The 21,953-nt window shown below is 39.4% G+C and overlaps 1 protein-coding gene across 2 annotated transcripts in view; it reads left to right on the top strand.

Moving 5' to 3' along the window:
- minar1 (membrane integral NOTCH2 associated receptor 1) overlaps nt 1–21,953 on the top strand; it is a 64,452-nt gene that overhangs the window by 39,715 nt on the left and 2,784 nt on the right. The window contains exon 5 of one of the 2 annotated variants that reach the window (XR_006828887.1): nt 20,058–20,328. Coding sequence is in view for 1 of the 2 variants with exons in the window: in XM_046074728.1 (XP_045930684.1) it covers nt 20,058–20,255 (198 nt within the window). In the remaining variant the exon portion in view is untranslated. Of the gene's footprint in view, nt 1–20,057; nt 20,455–21,953 lie in introns of those variants that run through there. The other variant, XM_046074728.1, reaches the window with a different exon arrangement.

Genomic DNA, 21,953 nt, shown 5'->3' on the forward strand with positions numbered 1-21,953 from the left:
CTGTAAACAACTATGTCTCCTCGTTCTGTCCAGTTAAATATGGTGTGCCTCAGGGGTCGGTCTTAGGACCCATTTTGTTTTCCTTGTATCTGCTTCCCCTTGGACATATTATCCATAAACATGGCATTTCTTTTCATATTTATGCTGACGACACACAAATATACTTGCCCATCAGATCCACAGACCCTGGAATGCTGAGTTCAGTTAACAACTGCCTTTGTGAAGTTAAAAAATGGATGTCAAATAATTTCCTCCAGCTGAACTCAGACAAAACAGAAATCCTGGTCATCGGGTCCCAGCAGATGGCAAATCAAATACTGCCATCTGCTGGTTCCCTAGTAAATCACAATTAGCCTGTGGCAAAGAACCTTGGTGTTTGGTTTGATAGTAATTTAAATTTCGAGCAGCACACCACAAAGCTTGTTCAATCATGTTTTTATCAACTTAAAAATATAGCAAAAATTCGATCTATGTTTTAAGGACACCGAGACCATTTTACACGCCTTCATCTCATCAGGCCTGGATTATTGCAACAGCCTGTCACCTGTTTAACCCAAAAATCTATTGATCGACTCCAGACTGTCCAGAACTCAGCTGCCAGGCTTTTAACCAGAACAAAGAAATATGACCACATTACTCCTATTTTAGCTTCACTACACTGGCTCCCAGTATGTTTTGGAATTGACTTTAAAATTCTATTGATCACTTTTAAAGCTCTTCATGGCCTCTGGCCTTGTTATATTTCTGAACTTTTAGTCCCATACACACCAGCACGTACCTTGAGATCCTCGGGCAGAGGTCTGTTGTCTGTTCCAGAGTCTCGACTGAAAACTAAAGGGGACAGAGCGTTTGCTGTCAGGGCCCCGAGGCTCTGGAACAGCCTGCCTGAGGAAATCAGGTCAGCTGAGTCAGTGAACTCTTTTAAGTCCGTTCTTAAAACATACTTTTATAGGAGAGCCTTTCCCGATCTTATTTGATTTTATTTTATCCCTTTTATTTTATTGTATTTTACTAATTTTATATTTATCTGTATTTTAGTCTTTCAATGTTTTCATGCTTTTATCTTGTATTGTTTTTGTATTATTGTCTCTTGGGTATTATTTTCTTTACACTTGTTAAAGCACTTTGTAACTTGTTTTTGAAAAGTGCTCTACAAATAAAGTTTATTATTATTATTATTATTATTATTCGGCGATCAGTGACGCTATGTTGGTATTTGTCAGGGGAGCCTCGGGCGGATTAAACAGTGACAATCCCAGTCAGTCAAACACACTGAGCCATGAAAGTTTTTGTTGGCGCAGCTCTGCAGCTACCAGAATTACGGTGTTTCTGCTGTTGCTTTACGTCATTAAACTACGGTTATGCAGCGCGATCATGCTTAGTAGATGCTGGTGCCAACAGGAAGTAACCCTGTAGTAGTATTTTATTGGTCCAAAACTGGCTTCACTGCTCTCCATTGAAATCAGCAGGGTGGCTTCATCCAGTTATTTACTGTCTATGGCTAAAAGCCCCGCTCATGCGCAGCTCAGAAATAAACGAGCTCTGGCTCGAGCAAGACTCTAACTTTGGTCATCTTTCTATTAATCCACAGGTACAGTAAAACTAGTTTTTCTGTGTTTAGCTTGGATCAGTATGTAATGTGAATGCTGTATAAAATGTTCTGTAGGGTTGTAAGATGATTTCAAGATGTGTGTAAAGTGTAGTAAGCTTCGTTTTGTAGCTAACTGCTCCAACAAGCGTTGTCAGTTAAGTAGTTTTTTTCATGAACTTCAGTCTCACACAGTAGTTTTGTAAGTGTGAGTAACTAACATTAACATTCTGTAACAGATGAATATGTGTTCTGGACGTTGTTAAGAGTTTTAGCCAGCCAGTAGTGAGTAAATGGTCAGGGTAAAGATACCATATTCAAACAAGTTCACCTCGATGTTCACACACGAGCGTGTCGTGGTACCGCCATATTGTTTCGCGCTGCAGTTAAGTCCAAGTGTAGGAAAGAGTGTGACGTTCAAGAAATGTGTAGAAAAATGTATGTGTATTTCATGCTAGTGTTACCATTAATGTTAGCAGAAATATAATGTAATGTGTTAATAAGTGAATGTGTGTTTTGATATATATTATTTTGTTGCATATTAGTATTTTGAGTTAAGTCAATTTTGATTATGTGGAATATCTGTTAAATTATTTTGATGTCATGTGTAGTTATTTTCCGTAAGGTAGAATGCTTTATATAGTGTATATTGTCAGTTTGATTACGTCTTTTGTTGTTTATTTGTGAAATGTTTAGTATTGGTAACATGCACTTTAAGGAAGCTGAAGATAATGTGACTGAGACAGTATGTGATTGTAGTCATAAATAAACGAGCTCTGGCTTGAGCAAGACGCTAACTTTGGTCATCTCTCTATTAATCCACAGTGGCTACACAGTGCTTCCTAGCCTGTGTAACCTTTGCTGCCTAGGTCTGGCGCCAGTAACATTATCATGCAACTAGCATGGAGTAGTTTAATGTCAAGATGATAAAAATATTACTGTAATATTGCAGTGAAAGTTTACCTGAGTTTCCAGCATTTTGTGTGATGCTGTGTCTTGTTATGTCTGCTTTGGCCAATGCCAAGTGGTCGTTCATTAGCTCAAGCACACACGTGGAAACAAAGTGGTTGCAATCTGAAACCTCACAGCTAGAGGCCTCTAAACATTGTACATGGCCCCTATAATGTAGCAAAATGCATAGCAGCTAACAGACTAATTGTAACAAAGGTATGAATAGGAAATGTAGCTAAGTTAAAAGTGGATTACTGGCCAAAAAATACTTTAGTAAAGAGTAAAAGTACAGTGAAGTCTTAAGTCTCCTTTTGGAATAATAAATGTTTCAGCCGCTGTGGAACAGGTTAGAAATAACCTATTATTTGTTAATTTCTGAAAATGTATAAAGCAGTAAATTAAGAGACAAAAGGTATGAACAGTCCTATCTGTAATGGTTCTGAGGTCATATTAACAGTGTTTTCCTGCCATTATAAGGTGGTGAGGCTCAAAACAGCTTGGTGCTGCGCCATGAATGGAAAATCATTGTGGAGAGCATCACAACTAACCAAATGACTTTTCCCAGATCTAATGGTTATAATTCAAACCCAGTAGACTTATTTAACAAGTTTAGCTTTTGTGGTGCAGTTTATTCAAAATCTGCTCCAGGTTTTCCAACTTATTATTCACAAATGTGGTTATAACAGTGTTCAGAAATTATGTGGAATTTCATATTTCTTAATTGGAAAACATAAAAAAGTTCTTTGGGGAGGACCACCAAACTCCCCCACAAAAATACCATGTTTTAACGCAATGGGAACGGACTGACCCGGTACGGGGGACATAATCGATTTTCGCTGTTCTCCGTCCAAAAACTGCGGTGCTTTGTGTCCACCGAGATCGTCTGGCGGGCCGCCATCTTGGTGAGGTCGGCTGAGGTCTTTAGTTTCATTTGTGTCACGAGGTATGAGAGCCGAAGAAGAGTGTAGTTTGGCGGAGGCGAACCTGTAGGATGTTCTGTTCTCAAGCTGTGGGCCTGTAAAGCATGGGAGTGCTTTTGGTCATTTTTATTGACTGTTTTTATCAATATTTCAATGTTTTGGAAGCTTTATGTTATTTGGAACGTGGTTGTATGGAGACCACAGTAAATATGGCCAAAACATGGACATTCACCTGGTATAGTTTTGAAAGATTGTGTAATAACTGTATATCAGTTTCTTTTCATCAAATTTATAGTTACATTTGTATTGTAGGTGTATTAGAAGATATTCAGGTGCATTATAGTCTACCTTAGGATGGTTTTGATGGTTTATTTCATCAAAATAAAGCTTTTTTTACCAGGCGAGGATGAAAATATTATATTTTTTTTCTGTATTTCATATCCATGTAGTCTGTAATGGTAAAATAAATATGTTAATCTACAATGGATTTATATTCTTTAGCTTCTGACCTTTCAAAGGAGACCAGAATTATGCATCCAGGCCTAATGGTTGAGGAGATATTACTGATTTATTTTGGATATGTTAGGCGTTTTTTCCTAGAAATAGGTGCCAGGTAGGAGGTGGTTTTAATCCCTTCTCTCTGTCTCTCTCTCCCTGTCTGCTCCTCCTGAGTTTCTCCATCAGCAGTAGGTTATGTTTTATAAAGTGGCCGAAAAGATGTCGTCTTTTTTTGTGGATTTTTCCACCCGTGAGTCTTTTTCACAGCAGCAGGTGCGCGGCATCTTCCATCCCGATGTTTCATTGTAGACATCGTCCAATGCCAATTTTGTACATCACCCAATCCTAATTTGAATTAGGCTGGCCCCCAATAATAAGATTTGATGCTTCGATGGGTAGAGCCTGATTCGACTGTCAATCTCACAGTCTAAGCTTCACAGCGAAACAAGGATCATGCCATTTTGGCGATATGGGGGTGCTCAATGTCTGATTTTACATAGAACTACCAGTTTTCTTCCAATAAGTTAATATACAGCCTATTACAATATAATAATAAACAAGTAAAAAGAATAAAACTGTTAACAAATGTTTTTAAAGTACGTGAGTAAATCCAAAATTGTAATCCTAACCCTGGGTCGTCAGTGCACATGTGTAAGCGTAGCGTGTATGTGTGCAGTGGCAGCAGAGGAACATGCTGAGGAGACCAAGCTCTAGCTTCACTGGTGTTGTGCCGAGTTGTCTGCACCTCGCCGGACTTTCAGATAATTTATTACCGTTGATGAACCACACAAAGAATGTTATATAGTTTTTAAATAGCCGGCTACTTGAAATAGACCCGCGAGGAACAGCGACGTGCATGCAGTTGTCGGCAGCACGGCATGCACGTAAAACTCTGCGCAAGACCGGTGAATGGCAGACGAGCAAGAGAGAAAAAGAGAGAGAGAAAATGGTCAACAATAAGCCTCATACAAGACTGGTGAATGGCAGGCGAGAGAGAGAGAGAGAAAAGGGTCTTCAAAAAGCCTCAGTTTAGCTGGAAATTTGCAGTGTAAGTTGAATGAATAGAGACTGCAGCCCTGCAGCTTCTCAAGATTAAAGCGGAGCTATCGTGTGTAACACCCCCCTCCCCCCGGCTCGCAATCACCGTGCACAAAAACACACATGATTCGACTATCAGTCGACTATAGGCAGGACTTTTGGGCCAAAAATGACATTCGGGCCAGCCCTACTTCCATTAAAAAATAACGCGGGCAAACTTTGCATTGCATAGAGTCTACAGTGGCTTTGAGATAAATGCTAACATCAGCATGCCAATGTGCTCACAATGACAATGCTAACATGCTGTTTATTTATCATCTTCATCATTTTAGTGAATATGAAAAATTGGTAACATTTGTATATTAGCACTGAACACAAAGTAGAGCTGAGGCTGATGGTATTCCATCCACCCATCCATCGTCAACCGCTTATCCCGTGTACAGGGTCGGGGGTGGCTGGAGCCAATCCCAGCTGACATCAGGCGAAAGGTGGGGTACACCCTGGACAGGTCGCCAGTCCATCGCAGGGTAGGCTGATGGGAATTAGGGCTGAGCCCCAAGCAAAACAAGGACCATGCCATTTAGGCGATATGGGGGTGCTCGACATCTGATTTTACATAGAACTACCAGTTCTATGAAATGATTGTTATGTTATATTGTTATTATGATTACCAACCTATGAAAATATACATTTCAACGTTTAATGCTGTAAATAAACATGTAAAAAGAATAAAACTTTTTTAAAAATGCATAAATAAATCCAAAATTGTAACCCTAACCCTGGGTCGTCAGTGCACATGTGTAGGTGTAGCTTGTGTGTAGTGGGAGGGGAGCAGAGGAACACTTGCTGAGAGACGGAGCCCCAGCTTCACTGGTGTTGTGCCGAGTTGTCAGCACCTCGCGGGACTTTCGGATAATTTATCACTGTTGATGAACCACACAAAGAATATTATATCGTTTTTAAATAGCCGGCTACGACAATGGCATGCACGCAAAACTCACACAAGACCAGTGAATGACAGGCGAGAGAGTGAGAGAGAAAAGGGTCTTCAAAAAGCCTCAGTTGAGCTGGAAATTTACAGTGTAAGTTGAATGAATAGAGACTTCAGCCCTGCAGCTTGTCAAGATTAAACCCTACCGCATGTAACACAGTTGAAAAGTTAAGGGGTCGAGTTATTAGGATTCACCATCTGGGAATCATGGCTATCCATTAATTTCAGTGTTGAGACATTTCACTAAAAAAACATTCTACATCCAACCTGTTGGTGGCGCTAGATGTAATGAATAGTTTCATTCTCTGTGGATCATGATAGTTGTTCAGATCTGGACAACATACTGACAACCTATTGTCACCCACATGCTGCTGGCTTGCTACAGTACAAAACCCCTCCTCTTTACTGTGAGACCATGTGGCCTCGTTCAACAGTCTCCGCCTTAAGTTGCCCATTCAGAAATGCATAACATCCCCCCCCCCCCCTCACTCTGTCCCTCTTGCTCTTTCTCTCTCCCTCATTGTCACACAAACACAGCTCTCTCAAACTTTCACTCATGGGCTCACTCATGGTCGGAGCTGAGAAGAACACTGGTCCAGGGGAGGCTTGGGGATCTAGACTTTTTTCCCCCAAAAGGCACCGAATGAATCCCACCTTGGGCTACAGAAACACAGACTATTGACGGACGCAACCTTTCTCAGGTACTCTTTATCACTTCCTTTCACATATGGTCACAAGCAGGTTTTTTCTGTCTTTATGTTTGTCCTTTGTAGAAATTGTGAATGTATACTACTGTGGTTTAATTACTTGAACAGGAAACAAACTGTATTCTTGCAGTTCAGTGACAGCTGGGCTTTTGTGGTTGCACTTATGCTTGGCGCTTGTAGCTGTGTTATGTAGGCCAAAGGTTACCAGCTACGCTGCAGTGAGAGCAGCTATTTCCCTTGTTTAATGTAACCTCAGGTTATGATCAGTGCTGCTAAGAGCTCTAATTGTTGTAAACAAATACATTTCTCTTTTGCAAATGCATAATAACGAAATCTTAACTCTAAATTTAGTTAGTTAGTTAGTTACTTTGACAATTTTTGACAGATTTATTTTTTTTTGCTGTGACTGTTTTCAAATAATACATGCTGCATGCATAAATTCTTAAAAGAGTTTTCATTATTTATTTGCATCTGAAATCCTAAAAGCAAATCAGCTATTGATTTTATTACAGCAGAACAACAGAATGTAGATAATGAATATTATCTTAAGCTGTTTTAAAAGCATGGTCAAATCAAAATTTTAAATAATTTACCACTTAACCCACGCCTTCTTGGTGGTTGAATGGGATAAAAAAAAGAAACCAGCAGTGGCTGACAACTATTTCTTATACTGCCAAGTTTTGGTCACATGTAAAGAAGAGCAAAAGTATTATCTGAGTTATTGAAAAAAAGCAGCAGCATAACTTCATGAGTCTTGTTGAGTCATGCCTCCTTACATCTATCCACTTGTTAGTATTGTTCATGCATATTCAACTGGTAAGTTTCCACCATGCTCCTGAGGGTTGGTGCAGCAGAGGAATCTCACTGACATTGCTGATTTCGTGGTAACTGCCAACAAAATGCCAAATGCAATGTTTTGTCTCAAGTTCTGTGATTTTTTTTGTTCATATTTGGGTTAAGGACTGGACATTAAAGCATTATCACCTTGTTATAATCAATGATAAAGTTGCTAGAGCTAGAGTAACGTTAATGGTTAGTCAAATAACCAGATTTGCTGCTGCATGATAAGCCATAAGATTTAGATTTATCTTTTCCCTGGTTTTACCCTCACACCAAGGGGAGGAATTTCTCTAGTGAACAGAAACAGGAGGGATCTAATGTGTGGGGACACCAATATTGATAGGCACAGTCAGTTTGAAATCCAAGAAAGACATTGTATTCCCACAACTTCTATTAGCGCTGGTCTTTTGTCTCACCTTACTATGGCAGTGGACTGGTAGAACGAACATTTTCAGAGAGACGCAGAAGCACCACACAATGAAGGCAGAGGTATGGTCGAAACAAACAAATTTTTGTCATACAAACACTCCTAAAGGTAACAGTGTTTAGGCTGTTTCAAAAAGCCACATTCGAGCAAGGAAAACTCCCCGCACAGAGAGGAGCGATAGACAACTATCGTTAAATATGGGGCAAACCTTCAAAAAATGCTTCTTTTTGAATATCATTAAATGTGTTGTACTTTCTTGCACATTCAAAAAGTGACAGAAGTAATTGTGTGAAGATGGAAAAGTGAACATGAAGACATTAAAATGGAAAAGTTTTAAAACTAGTGTTTTAGTGCGGACAGACAAAAACAGACACTCACATCCTGATTGGGTCTTATCAGTCATGTAATGCAAAAACACAACGTTACTGACAGTGTTTTAGTTTTGGTATTTTTATTAAAATATCTTGTACCCTGCAAATAACACTTAGTCGATAGCCTCTACTGTGCATGTCGCCGTATTTACTTTGCAACGACTCCCAGTCGGTTTTCCGCTGCCACAGTCACTTTGGACTCTCGTGTTCCTTTCAGTAACAGTTCCAGTTCTTTGTTGGTCCATGCAAAAAAATATCCACTGTACTTTGTCTGCATTACTTTTGTCTTTCGCCAAATCTTTCCATACGTGGCCATTCACGTACACATGCCCAGTGTACGTGAATGGCCACTAGATGTACCTTTTTTAGTCATTTTAATATAGACAAAGATCAATTCTGATACGCAGCTAAAACGCTAGTGTGGACAGAGAATGTATTTGTTCTAAAAACTACGTTAGGGTGGATGTGGCCTCATACAGACGCAAGTTAGTGTCTGTGTGAGACACACAGGGCTTCCAGAAAGCCTTTAGGAAGTCAGGTGACATAGTATAAAGAGCAGCAAAGAGGGTGAAAGTCTACCTGTGAAGGTGTTGGGATGGATGGAACATAGGACTTTCACCCAAGACACCAGGGTTCATGTCCCATGTGAAACCAAAAGTCAACATTGACTTATTTAAGTTTTATCCGTCACCTATCCGGTGGCGTCATTGCTTCGCCTGGAAAGTTGACGGGATCATGCAGCAGCAACAGGGGGTGGTGCCAAAAAGCTGCAGTAAAGTCGTACAGTTTCCAGCAGCCTTGTTAAAATATACACCAGTCACAAAAATATTTACATCCTGTTAGATCCAACTGTAGGCTATCTGTAGTTTGCAGACAATGTTCTGATAGCTATGGCTGAAGAAATCGCGTATGCCTTATTGATTGTTAATGAAGTTGAAGCAGAACTTTTCCATGAAGATGGACAATAGACAATAACAATGAATCTACTTTTCACAGTAGGTCTAAGTTTGTCTGTCATAACTTTTTATTTGACACTGTTATAACTGAGAAGAGAAAGTGAAAGTGAAAGATTGGGCAGATTGAAGTCCCTGGAAGTCATTTATTGAGTTAGTATAGCTCACATAGAAAATGTATGTAAAGTTGCCGTCATTTAAATATCAATTGAACCTAAATTTAAGAAATTGGAATCAGCAGTCCATACTCCATACATAGGCTTTACACAGGAAGGGATTATGACTTATTATGACTACAAGACACAACTTTCCTTCAGTGATAGACATAATTAGATTTAGTTCCAAACAATTGTGTTATTCTTTTAATAGGTTTTCTGTCGCTTCCTATGAAAGACATATGGAAGTCTTGGACAAAATATATTCCACTTCTCCTGCAACAAATGCCATACATTCTATTGGTTGGGGAATTTTGACTGGGTTATTTCTAAAATCTGAGATTAGACGTTTCTGGAGTGCACGGAGAAAACCTAAGTGGCAGGAAAAGAGCTGAAGCTAGAGTGCAGGAAATCTGTGCAAGAGAGAGAGAGAGAGAGAGAGAGGGAGAGGGCAAGAGAGGAAAAGAGAGGGATGGAAGGAGAGAGAGTGGAGGGAGGCAGCCTACACAATATACACACACAGAGGTACAGACAGTAAAGGTGATGTTGCTATAGACTAAATGAAAAATGGTATAGATATTTATAGTAGTGTTAATGATAACAATCGTAATGTTAATGATTATAATAACAATAATAATAATAGGACTAGTAACAATAGCTAGTAACACAGCTCCAGAGCCAGAAAACCTGCAGGAAGTGATGTAAATGTGGAGATGGTGTCTGCCTCCTGAACCCAAACTGGAACCTGGTTCCACAGGAGAGGAGCTTGATAGCTGAACGCTCTGGCTCCTAGTCTACTTTTGGAGACTCTAGGAACAACAAGAAACCCTACATTCTGGGAGCGCAGTGCTCTGGTGGGGTAGTAAGGTACTATGAGTTCTTTAAGATAAGATGGTGCCTGACCATTAAGAGCTTTGTAGGTAAGAAGAATGATTTTAAATTCTATTCTGGATTTTACTGGAAGCCAATGCAAAGAAGCTAAAACAGGAGAAATATGATCTCTTTTCCTTCTTCCTGTCAGAACACGTGCTGCAGCATTCTGGATCAGCTGAAGAGTCTTAATGGACTTTTTCGAGCAGCCTGATAATAAGGAATTGCAGTAATCCAGCCTAGAAGTAACAAATGCATGGACTAGTTTTTCTGCATCATTTTTAGACAGGATGTTCCTGATTTTCGTAATATTACGTAGGTGAAAAAAGGCGGTCCTTGAAATTAGCTTAATGTGAGACTTAAACGACATGTCCTGATCAAAGATAACTCCAAGATTCCTCACAGTGGTGCTGGAGGCCAGGGCGATGCCATCAAGGGAAACTTTATTAACGTTATCTTTAGATAATGCGTCACGGAGGTGCTTGGGCCCCAGAACAATAACTTCAGTTTTATCTGAGTTTAACATTAGAAAATTACAGGTCATCCAGGTTTTAACATCCTGAAGGCACATTTGAAGTTTAGCTAACTGATGAGTTTCATCTGGTTTGATTGATAGATAGATTGATGATTGAGGGTCCTCCCCCAAGAAAATTTAATGTTTCCAATGAAAAATATGTAATTTCACATCATCTTGGGCCATTATTTTCATCATATCTCTAAACAAATAGTTGGAAAAGCTAGAGCAGATAATAAATAAACAACACCCAAAGATCATTCTACTGGGGAGGAACTACAACCATTAGATTGCTCACAATAAAGCATGTGCAAAAATGTGTGTGTGCGTTCCGTCGTTTCATCCGCATTCATAAACCAATGGACGCTTATCTTCATTTCCCTGAGAAAATTCAGAAGAATCCAATCACAGGTTTAATGACGGCTTTTTCAGAGGTGCGTCAAGCAGGCCAGAGACTCTTTTGAATGTCCTTCAGAACTTTTCAAAGTAAAAGCTCTCAATAAACTCAACATAAAGCATTGCTGCAAAATACGTTCTCAAGCTTTTATTTTGGAGTCACAATCACTTAAGAGGAAGTTATTATGTGAGTAACCAAATCTGTCATAACAGATCTATTTCAGCACCAGCAGCTATCAATGTATTTATTTTATATATTTCTGCTTTCAAAGGGGCCGGTGCTGGCCCACAGGCCTCCTATTGCCGACCACTGCCCTTAACCCGAACGGCAAGAAAACCCTGTTAATATGACCTCAGAATCATTATAGATGGATTGTTCATGTTTGCCTTTTGTGTCATTTTGCAGCTTTTGACATTTATCGTATAGATATAGATACAGTAGAAGCTGTGCCGATGCGGTAAGCATCTGGACAAGGCCTTGGTGGTGTAGCTGGAACTGATGTATTTAGTCAATGTGTTGAGTAGAGATGTCATTAAATTTAGTAGTCAACACAGATACCAATGAAATTCTATGATTGTCAATACAAAATTCACAGTAAAAATGGTAAAAAAAAAAACAAGAATTTCAACATTCACTCCTTTAATAAAAACATCTCAACATCACTAATAACAGTGATAATAATAACAGTGGCGTGTAGCCATGTATTAATGACAAACAATACTGTGCTTAAAATACAATCAGTCAACAGCGCTACAGATACCTTGTCAACATTGATTGGTTGGTTGTTTGAGGCATTGTCTGTTGTGATGCCTGGCGTTCTTGAAATTCTTACAAGTGTGTTCTGTGTTCAGGTTGCTACAGCCTAAACACCAGCAGACTTGGTTATGTACTGCATAGTAGTAGACGTGAAGGTTTCTGCAGTTCTGCTTGTCCATAGATCAGTTGTGCAGGCATAAAATGGCTTCTCTCTGAGATGCTGGGTAATGAGGTCTCTAGTTTCAGTGTAGATTTTGGGGATCTTTGTGTACATGAAATAGTTTCTACTTGGTAGCTGATATATGGGTTTGAACTGCTCAAGCATTTGCTGCTGGCCTGATGGGGACAGTTGCAAAACAGTTTAACGTTGATCCCTGCTTTATATAAATAAAGGCATTTCCTCAATAAATTGTACATTGTATGGCACATTTTTTAGGGGGAGGACCCCCAAACCCGAACAAATATTAGTTAATTATTATCAGTAGTAATTGTATTAATCATAATAAATGTATTAATATAGCCTATGATAGTTAGTAATTAAAAGTAGCTTAATGATTTATAGGAGAAATGGAAAGACAAGGTTCAGTTTGACAAATGGCATAACAAAGTAGCAACAGCAAATGAGTCAGTTGATTTCGGGGCTGGGCTAAGTCCCCAATGTTTCAAGAGCCTGGCAATTCCCCTGGTGTGGACGGCTGCTGCTTTGGTGAGAACATTGGACAGGAAGGATTTCCCTTGAAGGATTATGCGTATGCCATCACCCACAACCGGTCAAGGCAGATAGCTGTCTTACCCTAAATCTACATTCTGTTTAAGGTTTCTACCTCAAACAGAACGGAGCCGGCTTTCTTTTGTAATTTTTCCTTGCCTCTGTCACAGAGTGCTCGCTAATAATGGGAATTGTTGGGTCTCTTAAAATATTATTTCATTACATTAGTACAGTGTGCCGTGGTGAATTGCTAGGAACTGTGCATGGGCCAAGAACTGCAGCTATGTCGATGACGACCATAGTTCTTCAAGATTGATCCGGGGTTGGAAGCCAAGGTACGTGCACCACGGAGCACAAACGGCTCTGCCTGGAAGTTTGGCTGTCGTCGGACTGCTGCTTGAAAATGATTGCTTGAGGAGAGTTGTTTTCAAATAAATGTTCACCTGAATCGGACTTATTAAGCTGCAGTTTGGAATCCATGATGACCCTTTTTTAGATTTAAGCATGCAATTAAGGATGAAGCACAGCCTGTTGTCGAGAAAACTGAGACAAACTGGACAGGATGGGTTGACCAGGTATAAGTTGGCTTGACAGGTGATTAGAGGTGTGGTTGAGGCGTGGCCCTGCTCCTGAACCTAAGTTAACTTGTTAACTTCATTAGATGTGATGTTGTCACTGAGTCAATTGTGTTGCCTGACTATTACACTTTAACGTTACCCTTCTGTAGGTGTTTTTTTTGTATCTTCACAAAGGTATAATGAGAATGGATCTGTGCCAGGTTTCCATGTTCCATGTATTTTAACATTTCTATGATATTTCATATTTTTCTGAGTCATTTCCTTACAATGTTGATTACCCTCATAGTTTGCCAAATATTTTTTAAGCATCAGTGTTAGCTAAAAAAGTTGCTTAGTTGTTAAAACGGGGTGGTGACGTATGACTATAGTAATTCCATAAGTCATACGTCATTCTCCAAGCTTGCGCAGGGGCACTGTCATGCCTCCTTAAAAAACTGTCACGCCGTCACGCCTCGTTAAGCCAGAGCATCAAACTGATAAACATCGTTGTGAGCTAACCAATTTATCATATATTTTGTAGCATACCTACGTGGGCTACTGTTAATAAATTATGAATATTAATATTAGAAATTTTAATTCAATACTCTTGCTTCCAGGGGCAAGTTTTAAGTTATACAGTTAAATTGTGAGAGATATTCGACACTTCTTCCGATCTTGAGAAAAATTCTAACCCTTGGGTGTTATACCTTTTCTGTCCTCTTGGTGGAGCTCTGGTTCTATGAACAGACAGTGGATATTCAACTTTTAAACTCACTACTCAAACTGGGAACTGGGAAGCGGATTATACATAAGAGGAACGTGCGGATGCACGTTTTAATAAGAAATTATATACGGAAACATTTAGTTAAAGCATTAGTTAAACTAAACAGACAGTGATTAATAGAGAGAAAAAAAACAAAAGGAAATTAGGAAACTCTTAAAGATTACTTAATAATGATTCTCTAGTTTTCAAACATCACTAAAGGATAACAACAGGGTAATTACTACTAAACTAAGAGGCAAACGCCACTACTAACTTAACAAGGACTATTATTTAAACAGAACAACACAGTTTATAATGAAACATTCTCTTAGCTCACAAAACCATGACTTGTTAGTAGATGCTCTGTACTTGTATAGCGCCTTTCTAGTCTTTTCGACCACTCAAAACGCTTTTACACTACATCTGCATTCACCATTCACACACATTCATACACTGGCAGAACAGCCACCAGAGGCAATTCGGGGCTCGGTATCTTGCCCAAGGATACTTCGACATGCAGCCTGAAGGAGCCGGGGATTGAACTGCCGACGTTGCAATTAATGGGCAACCCGCTCTATCTCCTGAGCCACAGGAGTGTCCCTCTTTTCACATTCCTGTGGCTTATCATGTTCACATCAGCTAGAGAAAGAAGAGAGTGGTGTTTTATGGCTCCAATCATTCTGTGGGAAAGGAATCAGGGTGAGATAGGGCTGCATGGTACTTTTGATGTTAAACGGTAATTTGTGGTTGGAAAGGGTTGGCCCTTTTGCTGTCCTGCAGAGTGTCTTCAGTGACACCTTTACGAAGAGTGTTTTGGATAGTTCTTGAATACACAATCCTTAAGCGATGCATGTCTGATTGAGTCTATGCAGGTCCTTACCCAAGTACCAAGGAATGTCTCTAGTCTGTATATCAAAGCCAACTCAAGGGGAGGAAAAACCCCCCTTGGCAGAATCTGATCTCACCTCCACCTTGAGGTGAGATCAGAAAGTTAGCTAACATAGGGTCTTCATTTTATTTTTTAGTTTCCTCATCTTGGTTTAGTGTGCTGTTCATTTTCATTATGGCATTTGTGTGTGCGGGGTTGGAGGACAGATGACAGAAAATGCGTCACACTTTCACCTGCCACCGTCTTGTATACAGTCTGCAACAAGCATTTTACTGACGGCCGTTTTACCAATGCATTGGCGAAGGCACCTGTAACCAACTACTCAGTGGCTGGCCACGTCTATAAGGGGATAACTACCAAATTTGTATATATTTTTTATATATATATTTATATATAAAAGCAGAAAATTAAAAAGTATCAAAATAATAAAAGATTGCGAGTGCACTCAAAATAAAATAGAATAAAGTTCACAGTTCCTTAAGTCACTGATAATGGATCAATGCGCAAGGTAATGGTCCTCTTCCAAGGAAAGCAAATGTGCACAAGGTTCTACCTGACCCCTTGGGCCAAGGGGTAATAGATCAAGGTTCTCCGGCGTAAGGTCTCTAGATTGCAACCTTCTGGCTACAACCGGGCTCTTTATCAAGTGGGGGTTGGCTCGCCATCCAGTACTGGAACAGTTTCTCCAAGTTCTCCAAGTTCTCTGAGGATTTCCACCGCCAGTCTAGACTCCACCAGACCGCAATCTCCCAAAAAAACCTGACCTATACGGAACAGGTCAACCTTAGAGCTAACACTATGGCTAAGGCTGTTATCAATAAACTCAATATCACTAAATCACAGTATCATGTTTCTAGTTCAGTTGTACAACATATTAAATTTCTCAATATATCAACTATCATTTTGAAATAAAGTGCATAACCATAATACATAGTTATCACTAAGGTGCAAAATAACAATACAAAGATGTAACAAATACACAGATTTACATTCAAAATACACTTAACAGCCCTGAATGAATGAATGAAATGTATGAAAATCCAACCTCAGTAGCATTCACTAGTATTAAATGTCTCAACAGCCACTAACGGCTGTTAGCAGGGTCCTAGGGACTGGGCCGTTAGGCCACAACGGTTAATACAGCAATTTCAAAGTCGACATAAAACACCGTTTCAAAACATACAACTTGACGGAGCTACTCCGCTCACCACTGGTAGTAGTCCGGAACACAATAAAAATATTCCGTTTTATCGTTAAAGACATTTTAGTAAGTTAACAAGGATAATACACTTTAGCCGTTAGCTTGGAGTTAGCAGCAGCCACGGTTACAAGCGCTGTTTACATTGAGAACAATGGGCACACAATGGCGGACATTAGCATTTAGGCTAGCAGAACAAAACAAACTCACCAGTGCAATGGTTCGGCACATAAGCTTGAACATGCCCTCCGAATTAGACTCTCTCTAGTATTTCTTTGTATTGGTTACAGTCATAAGTCACAGAATTAAATATTAACACAAAGTTTATAATTAATGTACCGCTACGATGATTCAGCTACATTGGCGTCACTTCCGGTCTCCCTAACTGGCAAAACGGCTGAGACAGGGGTCTAAACATTCTATTGGCTACGGTGTAGTAACACTCACAGTAACACAATAGGCTAATGCCACAATAACAATATGCCCTTGTATTGGATGATATCAATGTTTACAAGCGATCTTTTCAACATAAAAGCATTCATTTATACTTAGTTTTCACATGTATTATCTAATCACTTGTATATAATAACCTATATTTATTGCATATTTATTTCACTAAGGACTTATTTATTTATTCTATTTATTGCGCATTTTACCTCTGGGTAACCCACCACACCCCCGCGGTAAAGTAAGCGCACCATAAAACGTAGTGGGAGTTAGCGTGTGCTGTGCGTGACAGGACCATCGACACCCCAGCCGGTCAGTTTTTGTCATGATAATTGATTTCGTCCAACTATTAACCACATCCCCATTCTCTGTTTGAGAACGAACGTTAACCAAAAACGGCAGGAGGGGGGCTTTAAGCTTATTTTAAAGACTTTGGATTGTTGTTGGAAAAATTTAGATTATAACCAATGTCAATATTTTAAGCTGCATGAGTATCTTCTACAGCATTTGGTATTAGATACCAAACCATGATGGTGCCATGCCATTCTTTAAGGTTAGGCAACAAAATAATGACAAAAATGGCAGTCACATTTTTTTTAAAAACAACAAAAAACACTAAACTCTCATCTTCAGGGTAAAAATCAGATCTCCCATTAAACCACATACTACTTCCTATATTGGCATTGGACACTGGATGTACATTGTGTAGAAGTGTATTCCTCAGGAGGGGGGCCAGTATCCTGAATACATTCATACTCAACACAGGCTATGTTCTGGCTGTGACAAACTGCTGTTTGTGTGGACACACTGGACCACTGAGTGTAAATAAAGCTCAGCAGCAAAAAACAGTCCACTTGCATAAGAGCAGACCAGTATCTAAAGACACACTGTGTTGTAGAAACATGCTAAGACCTGCTTGCCTTGTGTCAACAACAAACTGACAATGGATGAAAATCAAGGACAGACTGGACCAAACCAGCTGGAAACATGTCTAAAAGACAAATGTAAACAAACAACACCTGTGCCAGGCAATATTTTGATGTAGAAATATGCCCATCCTGTTAGTGCAAATCAGAAAGTGGGGCAGTAACAAAACAAATGACATCCAACACTGTTAGGAAATCTGGCACACAGAAAGTGAACCATCATATCGGCTCCAACAATTTACACAGAAATACAACTGATTTGCAATGCCCACGCCTCTCACCCAGTGTCAGCTGGGATAGGCTTCAGCCCTCTGTGACTCTTTAAAGGTTAAGTAGGTATAGCTAATGGCTCGAGTACATCAAGGAGGAAATGTAATGCAAGTGCTGCCTCTCCCCTTACGTATCCCAAAATTTATTTACAAGTAAAGAGAAAAAATGTTACTTATTAACAATGAGAGCATCCATTGATGACCACTGTTGATTGATGCATAATGAACGTGAGATTTCAAACCAAGACATGTCAGCCAGAGCTGCAGGGAGGAGGGGTCCTACAGAAACTTCAATACATTATGGTATTGTTTTGTTGTGGGGGTTGGGGGGGTGAGTTGTATAGTGTTACATCCCATCTCTCCTGGTTCCTGTTACCTGTGATATCTTTTGTTTTAATTATTGCAAGCAGTGCAAACTTTTCAGATGTTTCCAATAATTTTTTGTACTGTGGGAGGAAGGTTTACACCAGGAGCTTATTCAATCCATAGAGGTTGCAAAAGCACAGGACACAAGTACAAACAGCCAAAAACAACAGCAAATAGCTTTGTTTTGAAGGTGATATTGTAATACAGTTCCAAAAAACAGTCAGAACCATGACACCTCCAGGAGGGGAGTAGAGAGCGAGTGCAAAATAGTCACTGCACCATCGGTACCCCGATGGTGTGGGAGACATGGGCTCGATTCCTACTGCAATACAGCCATCAATGTGTCTCTGAGTAAGATACTTAACCTCTACTTGCTGCAGAGGCGTGCGACCTCCGACATATATAGCTGGATGCCTTATAAAGAAGAATGTTTTTTTTCTGCACTGTATTCAACAAAGCCATTACAGAGCAGATTGGAAAACATCATTTAATATCTCTGTTGCAGAGCCGGGTTTCTTTTGTGGGTTTAGACTCTTGTAACTATGTTCTCATCACAACCAGGCTCCAAAGAAGGTTTCTACACTCTTCGGCTAAAGAATAAAATGGTAGCTACACTTTATTGACTTGGAGATATAGCTCACTGAAATTCTATAATTCAGTCAGCCTTAATTTTAGTTTGAAAAAGAGCCCCCTTGTGGATCCTGGTGGCCTAGGCATTTAAGATGCAGACGGTGTAGTCAGCAATGTGCCAGGCTCTGTTCCTTCTAGGGACTTTTGTTGTATATTGTCCCTCATCAGTTCTCTCCTGTCCCAGACTAATTAAGGCAAAATGCTCCCACCCCAACAACACAACAACAAAAAAGAGCTCCTGTGTCCTGTCACTAGTTTTTCATCAAAATGCAGAGTGCAAAGTGCAGTCAATACAATACAGAGTGCACAGAGAGCATGGTTGGTGGTGTGAGACGGGGGAGATTAGGAAGAATCCAGCATCATATGTTATCCTTGGTTGAATTAGTGGTCACTCATTGACTCCTCTCATGCCTCTGCTGACTCTTCTCGTTAGCACTTTTTGTGTTTAAAAATGATAGATAACTTACTCCTTTCAAAGCATTTATCATTTCTTGTTTATATTTACTGTCATTCAGTGAATCCCCTTGTTGTTATTGATATCCATTGGCAAAAGTAAAGTAATTAATAAATGAATAAAGGGAGGTTGCTAATGAAGCCTGGGATTACTCGGTATATTTACACTGCACTAATTCCATCAGAAAAACATGTCATACTCACTAATCTGTTGCTTTAACTGTCGCTTTCTAACAGAAACTGTTTACATTCGCTAATCCAAGTTGCTATTACTTTGCCATTTTTTCTAGTGCTGTTAAGCTATTGTCATTGAAAGTTAAGACTTCATGCTGTTACTACCTACAGTAGAGGAGGGTTTTTTCCCTTACAGCTGCACTTTTAATGTGAAAACTTAGGAACTTGAAAAACAACAACATGGAAAGAACACCTCTCTCCCTCGTTCTCCATTCTTAAGTTTTTGGCTAATAGCTGACTTGAACTACATAAGGTCCGGTGCCGCTGAGCTGCCGTGCAGTCACGGTTACTCGGATTAGTGACTGTAATAATATTACTGTTTTGGAAATACTAATCCATTACACTACTAGTTACTGGGAAAAGTAATATTATTACTGTAATGCGTTACTGCCCAACCCTGGATTTACCTATATCAAAATGGTCTAATTCCCACATTAATTCAAAACCCCCAATAACTAATGTAGTGTCAAGTTAAATTTTCACCCTGGTTCCTCTGGTCAAAATGTTATATTCTTGAACAATATCATGAAATCAGGCAGTGCATCTGTTACTGTTTCTTAGTAGCCAACTGTCTTGTCTTGATGAAATGCAACCTTTCTCAGACCTGTGCATCATTTTTACATAGTGTTTGTTTTATCAGACCCAGGAGTCCCAAAACCCCAACAACCTGGATTACTGGATGGAGGACATCTACACACCAGGTTTTGACTCATTGCTCAAGAAGAAAGAAGCAGAGTTCAGGAGGGCTAAGGTGTGTAAGATCGTGGCCTTGATCGCAGCCGCTACCTGCACTGTGATCCTGGTCATCGTGGTTCCTATTTGCACCATGAAAACATGAGCGAACCAGGATGGAGTGGCCCTGCCTAATGAATGGTACACTTATACTGCATTCTTTTCTGTTTGTGAACTAGGTAAGTGTACAGCAGAGTTACCGACAATACGAACGTAGTGGGACTCAGTTGGAGTTTTTTTTGTTTGTTTTAAAAGCAGTATTTACTTTTGGTGGTCTTTCTTGCCAATATAAGAATGATTAGGACAGCTATTGTACAATAGAAATTAATTCAGCAAGTGCATAATATATACTGTATATGTGTTGGTTTAACAGGTGTAGATTATTGTATTGTTATAAAAATCAAAACTGACAGTTGGAAGCTCATTGATTTAATTATCTGTCTGTAGCAGATGACCATTGAATGAAATTGGATTTGTTATTGTAGCCACAGTGTGATATTTTTATTTTTCGTAATATTTCTGTACAGTGTATTTTAATCAAAGTTATTTTTGATGAATTATCTGGTTGAATGTGAAAATTTATCTTTATTTTATTATCTTTCTTTAATAACAGCAAGCATTTTAAGTAATGAAATTTGTGCAACATACTTTTCTAAGTAGAAATATATTGAAGTACTTAAGTTGAAATAGAGGTATACTTGTACATAGATTGCAGACATAGTATGACTACACAGCCAAACTGAATGTATTCATTATGTTAGCCTACTTGGAAAGGAATGATTTGAATTATAACCAGCCAACAGCACATACCTGCTGTTCCTGAAACAGTGGATTTGCTTTTTGTGTTTGCTCAGTGAATACTTGGAGTTCTGCATCACCGTAGACAAGTGAGGCTAACCTGGGAGAATTGTATGGGCTCAGCACTATTGATTGAGCTAGGTAGCACAAACTAAATAGAGCAACAGAGTGGGTTTGTCCATCCATTCACTGCTGCAGTCTCCTTAAATGCCTTAAAGTTCAAACACTTCCGTAGCCCATCCATTTCCATGCCATAGCCTAGCAACCCCTAGTTTAGCCTCACTATAGAATAGTAGCCCCTTGGTTAACATACATAGAACCCTGCGCATGTTAGATTAAAGGATAAGGCTCGTGTCTTTCTATATTTTTCTTACTGTCAACAAATCACAGTGATGGGGTAGTCAATCTCTCAACACTTTCTGACTTCCCTACCCTGATTGTACTACAAAATATATGCTCAAAGCATCAAAGGTTAAACTGCATTTTTAGAAAGAATTCCCAAACACTACAGGTGAACCTGTAGGGATACATTTACATGGCGAGTGAAAAATCTGCATCAATAAATACATAGAACCCTTCATAATAAATAAAACAAGGCCTCACCAAAATTCCAATGTCCAAACACTACACCAATGTATACATATGTCGAGTAACAATAATCAAACTGCAGCTTTTGATCCACTCGTCCTGCTACGCACCTGTCTTATGAAATAGAAGTGTTCCTCTGTTTTGACTCACAGCAGATCTGTCATTTTTCTTCAGCACTATTTACTTGCATATACAAGACATTTCAATTAGGAGAGACTTCATTAAGAGTGAACAATATTTATTGACATGTGCATAATAAAGATGAGAAATGTAGAGAGTCTTTGGCAATCATATCCCATCATCACATGACAGCTGACAGCAGCAGAGAGGAGAACAGATTTAAAGTTTGACAGCAACGATATGATTGGCTGTTTGGTTTACTGAAGAGTAAATGCTCATACTGATTACAAAGAAGTGG

Source organism: Micropterus dolomieu, linkage group LG17, assembly GCF_021292245.1.
Source record: "Micropterus dolomieu isolate WLL.071019.BEF.003 ecotype Adirondacks linkage group LG17, ASM2129224v1, whole genome shotgun sequence".
NCBI lineage: Eukaryota > Metazoa > Chordata > Actinopteri > Centrarchiformes > Centrarchidae > Micropterus > Micropterus dolomieu.